At 50.2% G+C, this 13,902-nt stretch overlaps 1 protein-coding gene across 1 annotated transcript; it reads left to right on the plus strand.

The window, feature by feature from the left end:
• The first annotated feature begins 566 nt into the window (after positions 1–566).
• Positions 567–13,128, plus strand: Taf8 (TATA-box binding protein associated factor 8). Its single transcript, XM_032900585.1, has 8 exons — positions 567–611; positions 1,962–2,118; positions 4,040–4,138; positions 4,440–4,502; positions 6,158–6,282; positions 10,182–10,329; positions 10,998–11,140; positions 12,985–13,128. Exons 1-8 carry the CDS (start codon positions 573–575, stop codon positions 13,126–13,128), a joined length of 918 nt encoding a protein of 305 aa, XP_032756476.1. The 5' UTR covers positions 567–572.
• Positions 13,129–13,902: the final 774 nt, after the last annotated feature.

Genomic DNA, 13,902 nt, shown 5'->3' on the forward strand with positions numbered 1-13,902 from the left:
ATGAATTTATTCGTGTGTGTGTGTGTGTGTGTATACATGTGAGTGTCCCCAAAGCCCAGAAGAGGGATTTGATGTCACAGGCATGTTGTGAGTCAACAAGAGTGCTGATGTTTTCCTAACCACTGGGCCACCTCTCTGCCCCAAAGTGTATTCTCTGACAACTTACTTAATATCAATGGCTTTGGTTTTGTTTTTATTCTATTCTTTTAGGAAAGGTCTCTTTATGTAGTCCTAAGCTAGCCTGGAACTCCAGATCCTTTGGCCTCAGCCTCAAAGTGCGAGGATTATAGATAGCAGGCTCTGGCCAAAATATGTTTCTTTTAACTCAGTGCAACCCACAAAGCGCCTTCCAGATCAATTGCTACAGCTGCTGAAGTGCCGACGAAAGCTTGGGTCACACAGAGTCACATGAGCTTGGGATATCCCGACCTCACTCCATAGTGCAAGACTCACACATGTTCACAGAGCTTTTCTACAAGGCGGGGCCTCATGCCCCGCCTTTCGCTACCTCCCCACCCCACAACTACAAGTCCCGTCGTGCCCCGCGCTCACGCACATTACGCGAGAGCAAGATGGCTGACACGGCGGCCGGGCCTGGTGGCTCCGGAACGGTAAGGTTGGAGAGGCGCGGCATGAAGTCAAAAGAGCTTCTGGACTTTTCCCACGGTTTTGGCCACAGTCTCTTATGGAGAAACCCAGGCCGGCTCTGAGATCCGGGGCTGGAGAATATCTTTGGCCGTAGGCGTTCCCCGCTGCTTGGCACTTGGCAGCGGCCTCCTAGATTGCTGTACCTGAGACTTGATTGGCTTGTTCCTTGTTGAGGGGAACCCGGAACACCTTCTGATTGGTCGGAAGAGGCGCTTACTGGGCAGCCAAAGTTGGTTGTCCCTTCGCAAAATACTTATTTGCTTTGCCTTTCTTTGCGGTTATTCCTAGCTCTCCTCCGCATCTGGTGGTGTTACTATTTTAATTTTCTTTGTTATTGAAATGGTATGATGGGACAAGAAGATAGTAAATTCATTCGTCCAATACCATCATTCGTGTATATATTCTTTCTCTCTTTTTCCCTCCCTTCCTCCTTCTCTACCTTCTCTCGTGCCTGCTTCTGCCTTCCACGTGCTGGGAATAAAGGCGTGCCCACCACCAACCAGCTAGTGTGTGAATATTCTGATAATTTGCTCCAGAAAGAAGTGAATGGGGCTGGAGAGATGGCTTAGTGGTTAAGTCAGACTTGCTCTTTCAAAGGACCTGAGTTTGGTGGAGTGGCTCACAACCACCTGTAATTCCTTCACGTGATCCGGGCCTCTGGGATGCGGTACCTGCACTCACAGGAACACACACACACCCCATACATATCTATCTACAAGTAAAAAAAAAAAAATTGAGCAAGTAACGTTTATCCTATTGGAAGTCTCTGGATTTGGATACTCAGTTATTACTCATTTGGTAAGATTTCTAAGTCTTAAGTATTAAACGCTGATCGATGTTTACCAAAAGAGAACTTTTACTGTCCAGGCAAAAGTTAGTACACACTTGTAATTTGTGGGCTTGGCAGGAAGAAATAAGAGGATTGTAGTTTCAGTCTAGGCTATGTATCTAGTGTTAGGCCACACTGAGTGAACTGCAGAGTAACCCTTGGGGGAGGGGAGAAAAACACTGGACATTTTGTTTGTTGTTGTTCTTACTGGTGTGAATTCTGTGGTTTCATTCTCTTTTTCTTTTTAAAGATTTATTTACTTCTTATATATGAGTACACTGTAGCTGTCTTCAGACACACCAGAAGAGGGACTTGGATCCCATTACAGATGGTTGTGAGCCACCATGTGGTTGCTGGGATCTGAACTCAGGACCTCTGGAAGAGCAGTCAGTGTTCTTAACCACTGAGCCATCTCTCCAGCCCCTGTGGTTTCATTCTTGTCTACTAGTTCAAAGTCTCCTCTCTCTGGGCTTCTGATTTCCAGAGACCAGGAAATAAACAGTCCACCAACCCGGCTGATAACTACCATCTGGCCCGGAGGAGGACCCTGCAAGTGGTTGTGAGCTCTTTGCTGACAGAGGCGGGATTTGAGAGCGCGGAGAAAGCATCTGTGGAGACGTTGACAGAGATGCTGCAGAGCTGTGAGTACCGAGAACCACTAGGCCTGCTGTCTCCTTTACAGACCCCAGCTCCATAAACTCCATCCCACATACTGTCCGACCTTCTCTAGGAAGACTGTTAGAGACTCAGCTTCAGGCAGAAGAAAGGAAAATGTCCATTATAGGATTAAACTGTTTTGATGTTTGTCCATGCCCAGAGCCCTGTACCCCTGCACAGAAGTGGGTTCTGTCTTCTCCACAGCCCCAAGAACTTCCATCTACTCTCTGTCTCTGAATTTGTTCTTCAAGACAGGGTTCTCTGTGCACCCCTGGCTTTCCTAGAACTCACTCTGTAGACCAGGCTGGCTTTGAACTCACAGATCCACCTGCCTCTGCTGGGATCAAAGGCATGTGCCACCACCACTTAGCCTGAGCCCTCTTCAGACACAGCAGAAGAGTGCATCAGATCCCATTAAAGATGGTCGTGAGCCACCATGTGGTTGCTGGGATCTGAACTCAGGACCCCTGGAAGATCAGTCAGTGCCCTTAACCACTGAGCCATCTCTCCAGCCCTACATATCTCTTTAAAAATCATTCTTTATTTCCTTGTTTGTGTGTGTGGTAGGGACTGCATGCATGTCATAGCACAAATATGGAGGTCAAAGGATAACATGTGGGAATCAGTTTACTCCTTCCACCACATGAGCCCCAGAGACGAAACTCAGGTGGGTCAGTGACAGCAAACACCTTTACCGTGAGCCGTTTCACAGGCTCTGCTTTTGATTTGTGTCTATTTTTTCCTCTGTTCTTCAGATGAATGGAATCGGAAGATATTTGTCCTTCTGTGCCTGGCTTTTTTCATTTACATAGTGTTTCAAAGCTTATCCGTGTTATAGTTTTCATTCCATTTGAAGAATTTCATTCCTTTTGAAGGCTGACCAAATACTCCATTGTGTAGCTGGGTATGGTGGGCACACTGAAATCCTAGCCCTTGGGAGGTAGGTAGAGGCAGGAATATCAGGAGTTCAAGTCCAGTGTCTGCTGCCCATGGAGTTTGAGGCTATATGAGAACTTTTCTCAAAACTAACAAACAAAACCACTCCATTGTGTGTGTATATCCGAGTTGATTTATCCATGTGTCAGAGGATAGATTCTTTCCCACCTTTTGATTGTTGTGAATTTTGTAAATGTATCTTTTATTTGTCTGATGTAATTGTTACCTTTGGGGCTTACCACCTCAGTCTGCTAACCGAGGCCTAGTCCTGGGAGCTTCTAGTCTGCATACAATCTTATCTGGGTCTAGAATGTTTTCAGCCTCTGAGACTTGCTGCTGAATAAGCTCACCCCTTCCTAGTTCTTTCTGAAGTCTGACTGGCTGCTCAGCTCAGCTGTTCTCACTCAAACTCCTTTCTAAGTTGACTGAATCTGGCTTCTCTCAGTTTCTTACTGAAATGCTCGGCTTGGCCTCATACTTGCTTGGGCAATCTGTTCCAATCTCTGGCTCCTTCTCTTTCTCTGGCTAATTCTATTTGTTCTCTTCTAACCGTCCCGTAAAACAACCTGCCTTCCCCCCCCTCTGCACTGCCCCTGACTTAGCTTCCCTTTCCTCTCGAGAGTTGGGCGTACCCTATTTTGTCAGACCTTTCTCTGATTCCTCACTTTGTCTGCCACTCAATTAGACATCACTTCCTTCTACAAATTAACTTTACCTCCATTGTTTGGGATTAAGGCTGAGCCACAGCACAGCTAGAAACAGGTTTTCCTAGTAAACACCACAATGTTAGGCTTCACAGTGTGATCAGATATCCTGCAGCAGAATGTGTGCTGCTGTGTGTGAATGCACACTAGGGCCTGTCTGAGCCCTGCCTTTGGTCGTTTGGGCATGTATATAAAGTATCGCTGGCGGCCCACCCGGTAATCTTATTTTGAACTTTGGAGAAACTCTGGCCTTTGACTCTTATAGACATCTCAGAAATTGGGAGAAGCGCCAAGTCATACTGCGAGCACACAGCCAGGACCCAGCCCACGCTGTCGGACATCGTGGTCACACTGGTTGAAATGGGTAAGTGCGTGTCCTGCGTAGGATCACCAGGGAGGGAGGAAAGCCTGGTGGTTCCATGTCTGCTGAGTGTTCTTGGATTCCACCCTGTTTCCCCTGACCTGCTTTTAGTTGGAAAGTTACGAGGAAGGAGTCCTTTGACCCCGTCTTAGAGAGCTCCTGAGTCCTATGGGAGTTCTTTTGAGGGGCAGAATAGTGGCTAAGTTGGGAGTTTAAGCCCCCTTTCCACACAGGAATCTCCCTGTTCCTGTTCAGTATTATGCCGATATCAGGACATGGCAACAACTGGTTTTCTTGTCCCTAGGGTTCAATGTTGACACTCTACCTGCTTATGCAAAACGATCTCAGAGGATGGTCATCACTGCACGTAAGTAGCTTCGAACCCAGGTACTTAGTACGTACTCAGTGACTGTAGTGTGCCTTGGTGAGAGAAGGCAGGCCTCAGAGTGGCAGCTGCTTTCCTGTTTCGGGGTCTCTTCCGGGCTCTAGGGTTGTGAGCTACTCGCAGCCTGGTTTTGTCTGAGCCGTGGGATTAGAATGTGAAGCCCAGTCTCCAGGCAGCAGAGAGAACCATGTCTGAGCTGCCGCGTTACTTCAGGGCTGGCAGCCTGCGGCCTGTGGATGAACCGCGCTGGCTTTTGTAACAGTTCCTTGGGTGCAGCTTGCTCACTCACCCCGTGGTTGCCTTCACCTTACAGGGCAGAGCTTTGTGGCTCACACAGTCGGAGCTGCTGCTGGTTGATGGATGTACCTGTAACCCTAGCACTTGTGAGGGTGTGGGGGTGCTCTAGAGTCTAGTGCGTGGTAGATAGTGATTTCTATCCTAGCCTGAGCTACATAGGTGGGACTCAAGCTCAAAGAACAAGCAAACAAACGAAGTCTAAAATAGTTATCATGTATCCTTTTATGAAGGAAGTTTTAGTCTGCTTTAGAGAAAAGTAGGTCCTTTAAGGCAAATAGGGAGTAACTGCTGTAGGGTTAGGACTTGACGGGGAAATGTTGTGCTTGGTTTTGTTTCGTTGGTTTGAGTTTTCGAGACAGAGTTTCTCTGTGTAGCCCTGGCTGTCCTGGGACTCACTCTGCAGACCAGGCTGGCCTCAAACCGGGAGCTCTGCCTGCCTCTGCCTCCTGAGCACTGGGATTAAGTGTGCGCCACCAGCTCCTGGCTCTGCTCCTTTCTTTTTTTTTTTCTTCGTTTTTCTTTTTTTCGGAGCTGGGGACCGAGCTCAGGGCCGCGCTCTACCACTGAGCTAAATCCCCAACCCCTCTGCTCGTTTCTTAAAGTCACTTTTTCCCTGCATTGGCATCTTTGTAGACATTGGATCTACTTGTCTGCGTGTGTGCGTGTGTGTGTGCACGTGTACGTGTATGTGTGTGTGTGTGCACACGCATGCTCATGCCATATGCAGGTGGAGGTCAGAGGACAACTTTGTGGAGTTGGCTGTCTCCCTGCACCATGTCAGTCCTAGAGACTGGCTCGGTGACAAGCTCCTTTCCCACTTCCCGACCCGCACTGGAGAGGAACGTGGGAAGTGCTGTGTCTTCCCTCTTGCAGGTGTTAGCTCACACTTCCCCAGCTTAGTGTTGGTTATTTGGTGTGAATGCTGAACAGTGTATGTGCTAAGGTCCAGTCCCCAGGGTGTCCTGCACGCCGACCATATGCTGCACCACTGAGTGCTGTTCCTCGTGCCCACCTACCCTCTGGAAAGACAGCCAGCAGCCCACCACAGTCCTCGTGAGCCTCAGCGTGTCCTTTTTATGTAGTGGCTTTGGGGACAGGCACTCCTGCTGATGCAAGAGGATTGCAGACAGATTGTCACAGATTGAAATATCAAGCAAGATTACTGGGCAGGGCAGGGCAGGGCTGGGCAGGACTGGGTATTGTGTGCTGATCTGGAAGGCCTTTGGTCAATAGAATTACAAAGTGCCTAATTGTGTCCGGTGAGAAGGCAGGGATTTGACAGAGACCATCATCTGTAGAGTGAAGGGGTTGGAAACTAACTAGTTGCAATTCTGTTGCAGCTCCGGTGACCAATCAGCCAGTGACACCCAAGGCCCTCACTGCAGGACAGAACCGACCTCACCCGCCACACATCCCCAGCCATTTTCCTGAATTTCCGGATCCACACACGTACATAAAAACTCCGGTGAGTTCTGGAGCTGTGCAGGGCCATGTGCCTGTGCAACACAGCTGATGGAGGTTGCAGGGGAGAGTACCCTTCCGCTCTCCTGCAGGGATGCCATCTTGTTATGGGGCATGGTGGCTCGCCCCTGTCACTGTGGCCCTTGGAAGACTAAGGCAGAAGGATTGCTATGTATTTGAGGCTAGCCTGGGCTACAGGGTAAGATGTTGTCTCACAAAGAGAGATAGAAAGGGGAGAAGAGGGGTTGGGGATTTAGCTCAGTGGTAGAGCGCTTGCCTAGGAAGCGCAAGGCCCTGGGTTCGGTCCCCAGCTCCGAAAAAAAAAAAACCAAAAAAAAAAAAAAAAAAAAAAAAAAAAAAAAAAAAGAAAGGGAGAAGCACAGAGTAAAGCAATCTGGCCAGTAAGAGGATTTATTTAAAACGTTTTATGTATGTGGGTGTTTTGTCTGTGTGTATGTCTGCACTGATTGTCCACAAAGGTCAGGAGAAGGCATTGAATCCCCTGGAATTGGATGTGGGTGCTGGGAATTGAACCCAGGTCCTTTGAAAGAGTGGCCAGTGCTTTTAACCACTGAACCATCTCTCCAGCCCCTAGAATTATGATCTTCACGTTGCTAGCACAAGGATAGTTGACAAGAAATCACCCCTCCCACCAAACACAGCTCCTTAGCCACACAGAGCAAAACTGGGAGGCTGTCCCACACGTTCGTACTGATTCTTGGGGAGGTTACTGCTTGCTGTGGTGGTCCTGCATGGACTTTCTGGATTTTCCAAATTTCTCATTACCCGAGAGTCATTTTGACCCAGGAGAAGTTGCTTGAAATACGTGAATTACTTGAATACCATGAAGAACTGGCTGTAATAGGCTCATGCTGACCTTTGGTGTGCTTGGCGAACAATTCCGCCATCCCTCAGGCATGTTGGTGCCTCCACAGATAGAACTTGCCACATGTCCTTGGAGAAGGAGTGCTGGTGCGGAACGTACAGCGAGCCTTGGGTGGTCTCCCCCAGTGTAGGCTGGGACTGTCAGGGAAGGGACTGACACAGCCATTGGCCTGGACTGCAGCCTCTCACAGTGGCCACAAACTAGATGACTTAGCACAGTACAAAACGTATTAGATCACAGGCCTAAGGGCCAGAAGTTCCCTGTGAAACCTCTAGGGAGCCTGTGCTCACCTTGCTCTAGGTGAGGGGCTGGGGAAGGGGCAGCATTTCTCCAGCATTTCTTGGTTTATAGTCCCATATGGTGCTGGCTACACCATACCTCTACAGTTTAAAATACTTTGTCCCAAAAAAAAAAAAGTTATGGGGTTGGGGATTTAGCTCAGTGGTAGAGCGCTTGCCTAGCAAGCGCAAGGCCCTGGGTTCGGTCCCCAGCTCCGGAAAAAAAAGAAAAGAAAAAAAAAAAAGTTATTTGCTGACAGTAGTGGTGCACATATTTAACGCAGCTCTCTGGAGGCAGGGCATCTGTGTGAGGTAAACCAACCCACTTTGCAGAGTGAGCCCAGGACAGCCAAGGCTACTCAGTGAAACCCTGTCTCAGAAAACAAAACTCAGTGGAGTACTTTGTCTTCCCAATGGCACCATTTGTCTTCACTCCATGACTTCTTCCTAACTGATGGCATCTTTGGTGACTCTGTTGCCAAGTAAGGTCATGTGAGAGGCCAGGAATTAGAGGTTCTCTACATCTAAACACTTGAGGGAGTACAATTCAATACATAGTGTTAGTCCCTCTTTTACACAGTGCATTAGTGGATCCTGACAATAAAAATAACTGGAGAGGCTCCCTTTAGTGTCGGTCGTCTGGGACTGCGTCTCAGCAGTGTCACAGTGTGCAGTTAAAGGTGACGTCAGACTGCCGGTCCTCCAGCCTCTACCTCTGAGGTGCATTGTCACGCCCGCGTCAGCGTTCTTCTTTATGAGGTCTGCTCAGTCTACTACAAAATAGTGTAGATTAAGAGATAACCTTGGACTGGAGAGATGGCTCAGCGGTTATGAGCTCCGACTGCTCTTCCTGAGGTCCTGAGTTCAATTCCCAGCACCCACATGGTGGCTCACAACCATCTGTGATAGGCTCTGATGCCCTCCTCTGGTGTGTCTGAAGGCACTGACAGTGTACTCATATACATAACATAAATAAATCTTTTTTTTTTTTTTCGGATCTGGAGACCGAACCCAGGGCCTTGCGCTTGCTAGGCAAGCGCTCTACCACTGAGCTAAATCCCCAACCCCATAAATAAATCTTAAGAGATAACCTCACTCTCCCTGAAGGTTCACAAAGTCTGTGACGTGAGTAGGAGCCTTGGTGTAGGATATTAAGTTGCAAGCCCGATCTTTAGATCAGTTTACTTCAGTTCTTTAATGCTTCTAGTAAAAAACAAGTTGTGTACCAAAAGATGTGTCCAGGCATGGTGGCCCACGCCTCTAGTCACAGCACTTGGGAGGCAGAGGCAGGTGAATGTCTGAGTACCAAGCCAGCCAGAGCTACATACTGAGATACTGTCTCAAAAAATAATAATAAAATAAAAAACTGAAAGGACTCAGTGTGTAGGAGTGCTTGCTGGTCTCTCAGAGGGGCAGAGTTCAGTTCCCAGCACCCGTGCAGGGCAGTCCACAGCCGCTGTAACTGGTTCCAGGGCATTTGCCATCCACTTCCGGCCTCCACAGGCACCTGCATGGCCATGAGCATTCCCTTCTCTCTCCTTCTCTTTCCTCCCTTTCTCTTTAACATTTTTAAGATTATTTTATTAGCATATAAGAGTTTTTGCCTGCATGTGTGTCTGTGCACCACATGCATGCTGGTGCCTGCGGAAGTGACGAGCCTTCCTGTGGGTACTGGGTATCAAACCCAGGTCCTTCATAAGAACAACAAGTGCTCTTAACCCCTGAGCCAACTCTCCAGCCCCGGAAAAAGTCTTTAGAAGTTTAAAACCTGCCTTTCTGTGATGACAAGCTGGTTTTGGTCAGTGTTGCAATGTCATTTCCGCCATTACATTGTAAAACATGTTGAAGTCCTTCTCCTCCTTCCTGGATCCTGAACATTGACCCGAGATGCCCAACATGGGCAAGCTTGGCGGAGTCTCCTGTCCTCGGCCTTCTCAGTCCTACTTACAGTAACAGCCTCAATCGGGTTTTCCTTCCTTTTTTAACAATTACATTTATTTCATTTATCTGTGTGGGTGGCCACTCACCACAGTGTGTGTGGTGTGCACAGATGTGTGGCAGTCAGAGAAGGTGAGGGAGTTGCCTCCCCTTTGAGCTACGTGGTCCTGATGAGAGCTCGGGTTCTCAGGGCTCACACCTTTACCTACCGTGAGCCGTATCACCCCCCACCTGTATTTCATTTCCCCTCCCTCCTTCCCTCCCTCCCCGCCTCCCCCTCTCTGCGTCCCTCCCTGGCCTCAACCTCACTGATACCTGCCTGAATGTGCCACCAGGGCCAGCATTTTGTACTTCTAGGGGAGTCTTTGGGACCAGTGTGTCTTTTTGGAGAAGTGGATTTAAGACAAGGGGATGGTACAGTGTGCAAATGCACCTGGGCCACCACTCATACACTGTAGGTGCCAAGTTTCTCTGATGGGATGCAGTCTCCTTTTAGGGCTCCTTGAGAGTTCCAAGTCTTCTTTTAGGATCTGTCCTACAACTAAAGCTAGCTGCCTTAGAAGCTGAGTGAAGACACAGTCACCTGTGTAGTAAATAGTCGTTTTCTTAGTGAATGTGTGTACACTGAGACGGTCCTCCATTGTGCGCTGTTCTTCACGCACCTTTGCTCTAATGTTAGTGAGCAGGCCATGTTCTCGGAAGGAAGGTCTCTGTCCTTCCGAGAATGCGACCTGCAGCAAGGCAGGCTCTGAGGGGAGCAGAAGGCAACAGGAACTCAGCCTGGTATCTCTGTTCTCCTAGACATACCGCGAGCCAGTGTCTGACTACCAGGTCCTCCGAGAGAAGGCCGCGTCTCAGAGGCGAGACGTGGAGCGAGCACTCACCCGCTTCATGGCCAAGACAGGCGAGACCCAGAGTCTCTTCAAGGATGACGTCAGCACTTTCCCCTGTGAGAGTCACCCCTCTGGACCCTGTTGTTTGACATAGTGACGCCATCTTCCCTTTGTCTCGGTGCGGTGGGGACAGACGAGTATGCCTTCATGATTTTCTCTAGTGCACCTTCTCTAGGTCTGTGGCCCTTTCCCCACATCCCATGCGCCTGTTCCTACCTGGTGATTCCCAAGCACAAAGCTTTTCTCTCGTTTCTTGGCTGCAGTGAGTGTAGGCTAGCTTGTGGGGCCTGAGCCCGGGCGGCAGAGAGCCTCTTGTGGGAGTGGGGTCTCAGGTGGCAGGAGGAACACTGGTGTCTGCGGCCAGTTGCCCATCAGTGTCCTTTCTTGGGTCACATGTAGGCTTCGTTGACCAACTCCCTTACCTCTAAGGGCCCTCGGGTGACGTGGAGCTGAGTGAGGAGATTGGCCCATTTAGTCAGCAAGCATCCGCTTGGTGCCTGCCAGGTGCCTGGCTCTGCAGTCACTGGGGACAGAGATGAGCAGGTGCTAACCGTGCCCACACAGCACCTCACACAGCCCTTACAGACCCGTGGGTTAATAACCCTTAGCTTAGAACTCGGGAGTGTGGGAAAGGGAAATTAACTGAAGGTTGTGGTGACGGGACAGCACTCGGACCTGGCTCCCTCTGCCTGCTTGACAGACTCACTTCTTGTCCAATTCCTAGTGATTGCAGCCAGACCTTTCACCATCCCCTACCTCACGGCCTTGCTCCCCTCCGAGCTGGAGATACAGCAGATGGAAGAGACGGACTCCTCGGAGCAGGACGAGCAGACAGATACCGAGAACATCGCGCTTCACATCAGCACGGTGGGTTCCCCTCTGCCTGCCACACTCCACCCCTGCCCTGGGATCTCTGCCTGTCTCTTAGAAGCTCGCACGGTAGGGTGCGTGACCAGTCTCCATCTTGAGAGACACATCCTGGGGAGTCACACATTCAGCAAATGTTGAGCGAGCACTGCCAGGTCCAGACCCTGGTCCCGGTGCTGAGGAACCAGGAGGCACGACAGACAAAGCACTGCCCTCAGGACGAAAAGATTAGACGTGAGCTGTGGAGTGGTGGAGGGATTGGAGGTGACATTTGGGTAAAGACTTGAATAGGCTGACACCTGCACACATCTCTGGCGTTTTCAGGCGGGGAGAGCACTTGCAGGGTCCGTCTGAGGCAGAGTGAGTGAGCTCGTGGTACCCTCTGCTGGGTCAGGCTGCATGCCACACTCTCCGTATGAAGCACAATCAAGACTGTTACTTAGATTTGTCACTATTCTGGTGGCCTGCAAATGAAATCCCATGCTAGAGATCCTGACCCTGCCTCTGCCAGCCAAGTGCTGGGACTAACGCTGTCACCTCTCGTCCCGTGACCAATGTTAAACTGCCCCCACCTCCTGGCGTGTGGGCGTCTCTCAGGGACTGTGGCTGTGGGGCACCTTAACCCTGACCCTTCCTCCATGCCCTTGAACATAAAGGAACGATGAGTTTAGAGTAGCCAGTGGTTTTGTTCTGTTCTCTCATTTGAACTAGCTCTTGTGCAGGCAGCCCGGAAGTTTAAACTGTTCTTCCTTATAAAAAGCCAAGTTCTCAGTGAGCAGATGTGCAGCGAGCATGCATCTGATCCTGCTGTGGCTGCTCAGGGTACAGCAGCCACCCCCATATGGAAAACCTGCTCCTGAGAGCCTGTAGAGCCATCCCTCACACATTCAAGATGGAGCAGTGCTTCCAGGAACAGCGCACTCAGGGTGGATCATCCCAAGTGTTGAGGCCCAGTAAGCCAGAGCCTGCTGTCTGCTCCCAACGCAGCAGTCCCTAGAGACCAAGCCTCTACTCCTCTTTTGCCATCTGGTCACAGTATGATGGTGACAGCCGCTCCTGGTTGGAGTCTGAGGCCTCCTTTAAACTCAGTTCCTCCAGGGCACCGTGGTGTCACCAGGGGGCACTACAGGTCAGCTTCTGGTCACTGGGCCTGAGTGGCCAGGTCAGGCTTTGAGTGTGGTGGTCCATGCCCTGGCCCTGCTGCCACTGCTCAAATAAAGAGGAACAAAAACAAAATGACAGACAGTGTGGGACTGGGAGAGTATACAGAAAGGAGACTCATCAGCCACGCCTCCAGGACAGTTTCTAAATTTAAAGTCATGGACTCTGCCTTGCTGAGCTTCACTTCAGGATTCCAGAAAGTTCTTGAATATGCTGGAATATGCTCATTGGTTCTGTGTTCCAAGTGCCAGAAATGAGAGATTTGGGGAAATGTATTAGACCCATGTTAGTTTGGGTCTAGGAGATTTATACCCTGTGCATTGATTGTTCTGGTCTGTGTCCCTTACTCCAAGATTCCCATGGTCACTTCCTTTCCTCATCCTATTGGTTAGACTTCCTCCCAGAAGCATGTAAATTCTAACCTTCTAGGTCTCCATTCTTCATATCCCCACTTCTGAAGATGCCAAGGACCCTGGAGTATTGTTTTGTCAGAGTTCACAGTTTCTCCCTGTAGAGCCGGTCACTGCCCGGGCGGTGTCATCGAGGCGTGCAGAGGCAGCACTGGAAAGACGGTGCTCCTGTCTCCTCATTTCTCAGTAGAAACACCAGAGGTGGTTCTTGTCCCGGGCAGTCTCCCTCCTCATGCCACTGGTGTTCTGCTTTATTCCGGCTTTTGCCCAAAGGACGAATCCGGAGCTGAGAAGGAGAACACTTCTGTCCTGCAGCAGAACTCCTCCTTGTCCGGCAGCCGGAACGGGGAGGAGAGCATCATTGATAACCCCTATCTGCGGCCTGTGAAGAAGCCCAAGATCCGGAGGAAGAAGTGAGTGGGAGGCTCCAGCCTGCTCCAGCCTGCCTGTCTGCCCCTTGGTAGGAATAGGCGCGTCAGTGGGTGTAGCTTGCTGGGCACTGCTTGGGCGAGAGGAAGGCTTCCTCGCTTCTCTTCCTTGGCTCCCTCGTGCACTTCGATGGCTGTGTCCTGCCAGCCCTATGCTGCTCTCCTCCAGGAGAGCAGGAGGGGCCCACAGCAACCTCTGTGGTTCTTGTTCTTTCTAGGTCCCTCTCGTGACCTGAGAAGGAAGCCGCCCTGTAAAGGGGAGAACACTGCTTTCCTGGGGGAGTGGAACCACAGAGGGAAGAGGAGGGGGCATCCGTCTTCTGGCCGTGTCCAGGCCATGCCATTTAGTAGCACCTTTCTCTGAAGACAGCCTGTTGAGCTTGAGTACGTGGAAATCATGGTGCAACAGGGCCAGGACCGCTGGTGACTCCATTGATCAATCACGGGACGTGATTCCTTTGGAACTGGAGGGCCATGGAAGAGCTAGAAAGAAGGTTCATGTCTCTGTGGCTTGCCGAGAAGACGGCCAAGTGTATCTTCCGGACCTCTCAGATCCCTGGCCATACAAACCCATCAAGTTCTCCCTTCTCACCTGGGCCCCAAGGTCCTGGCTGAGCAGATGGAAAGTGACTTTGTAGCTCACCTCTGATCTGGGGCTGCCAGAAGCTAGGAGCACAGGAGTCAGTATCAATGACAGTGGCCATGGGGCAGCACTTGATTAGAGCTGACCACAAAGGTGAAGCGCCCCTCTGGGAAAGCTGGT

This window comes from Rattus rattus, chromosome 4 (assembly GCF_011064425.1).
Source record: "Rattus rattus isolate New Zealand chromosome 4, Rrattus_CSIRO_v1, whole genome shotgun sequence".
Taxonomy (NCBI): domain Eukaryota; kingdom Metazoa; phylum Chordata; class Mammalia; order Rodentia; family Muridae; genus Rattus; species Rattus rattus.

What these genes read in the sequence shown, in the direction of transcription:
- Taf8 (XM_032900585.1), top strand. Translation starts at nt 573, where the DNA reads ATGGCTGACACGGCGGCCGGGCCTGGTGGCTCCGGAACG. An exon ending in GGCCTGGTGGCTCCGGAACG is followed by an intron (nt 612 to 1,961) that starts GTAAGGTTGGAG and finishes TCTGATTTCCAG; the next exon opens with AGACCAGGAAATAAACAGTC. An exon ending in ACACGTACATAAAAACTCCG is followed by an intron (nt 6,283 to 10,181) that starts GTGAGTTCTGGA and finishes CTGTTCTCCTAG; the next exon opens with ACATACCGCGAGCCAGTGTC.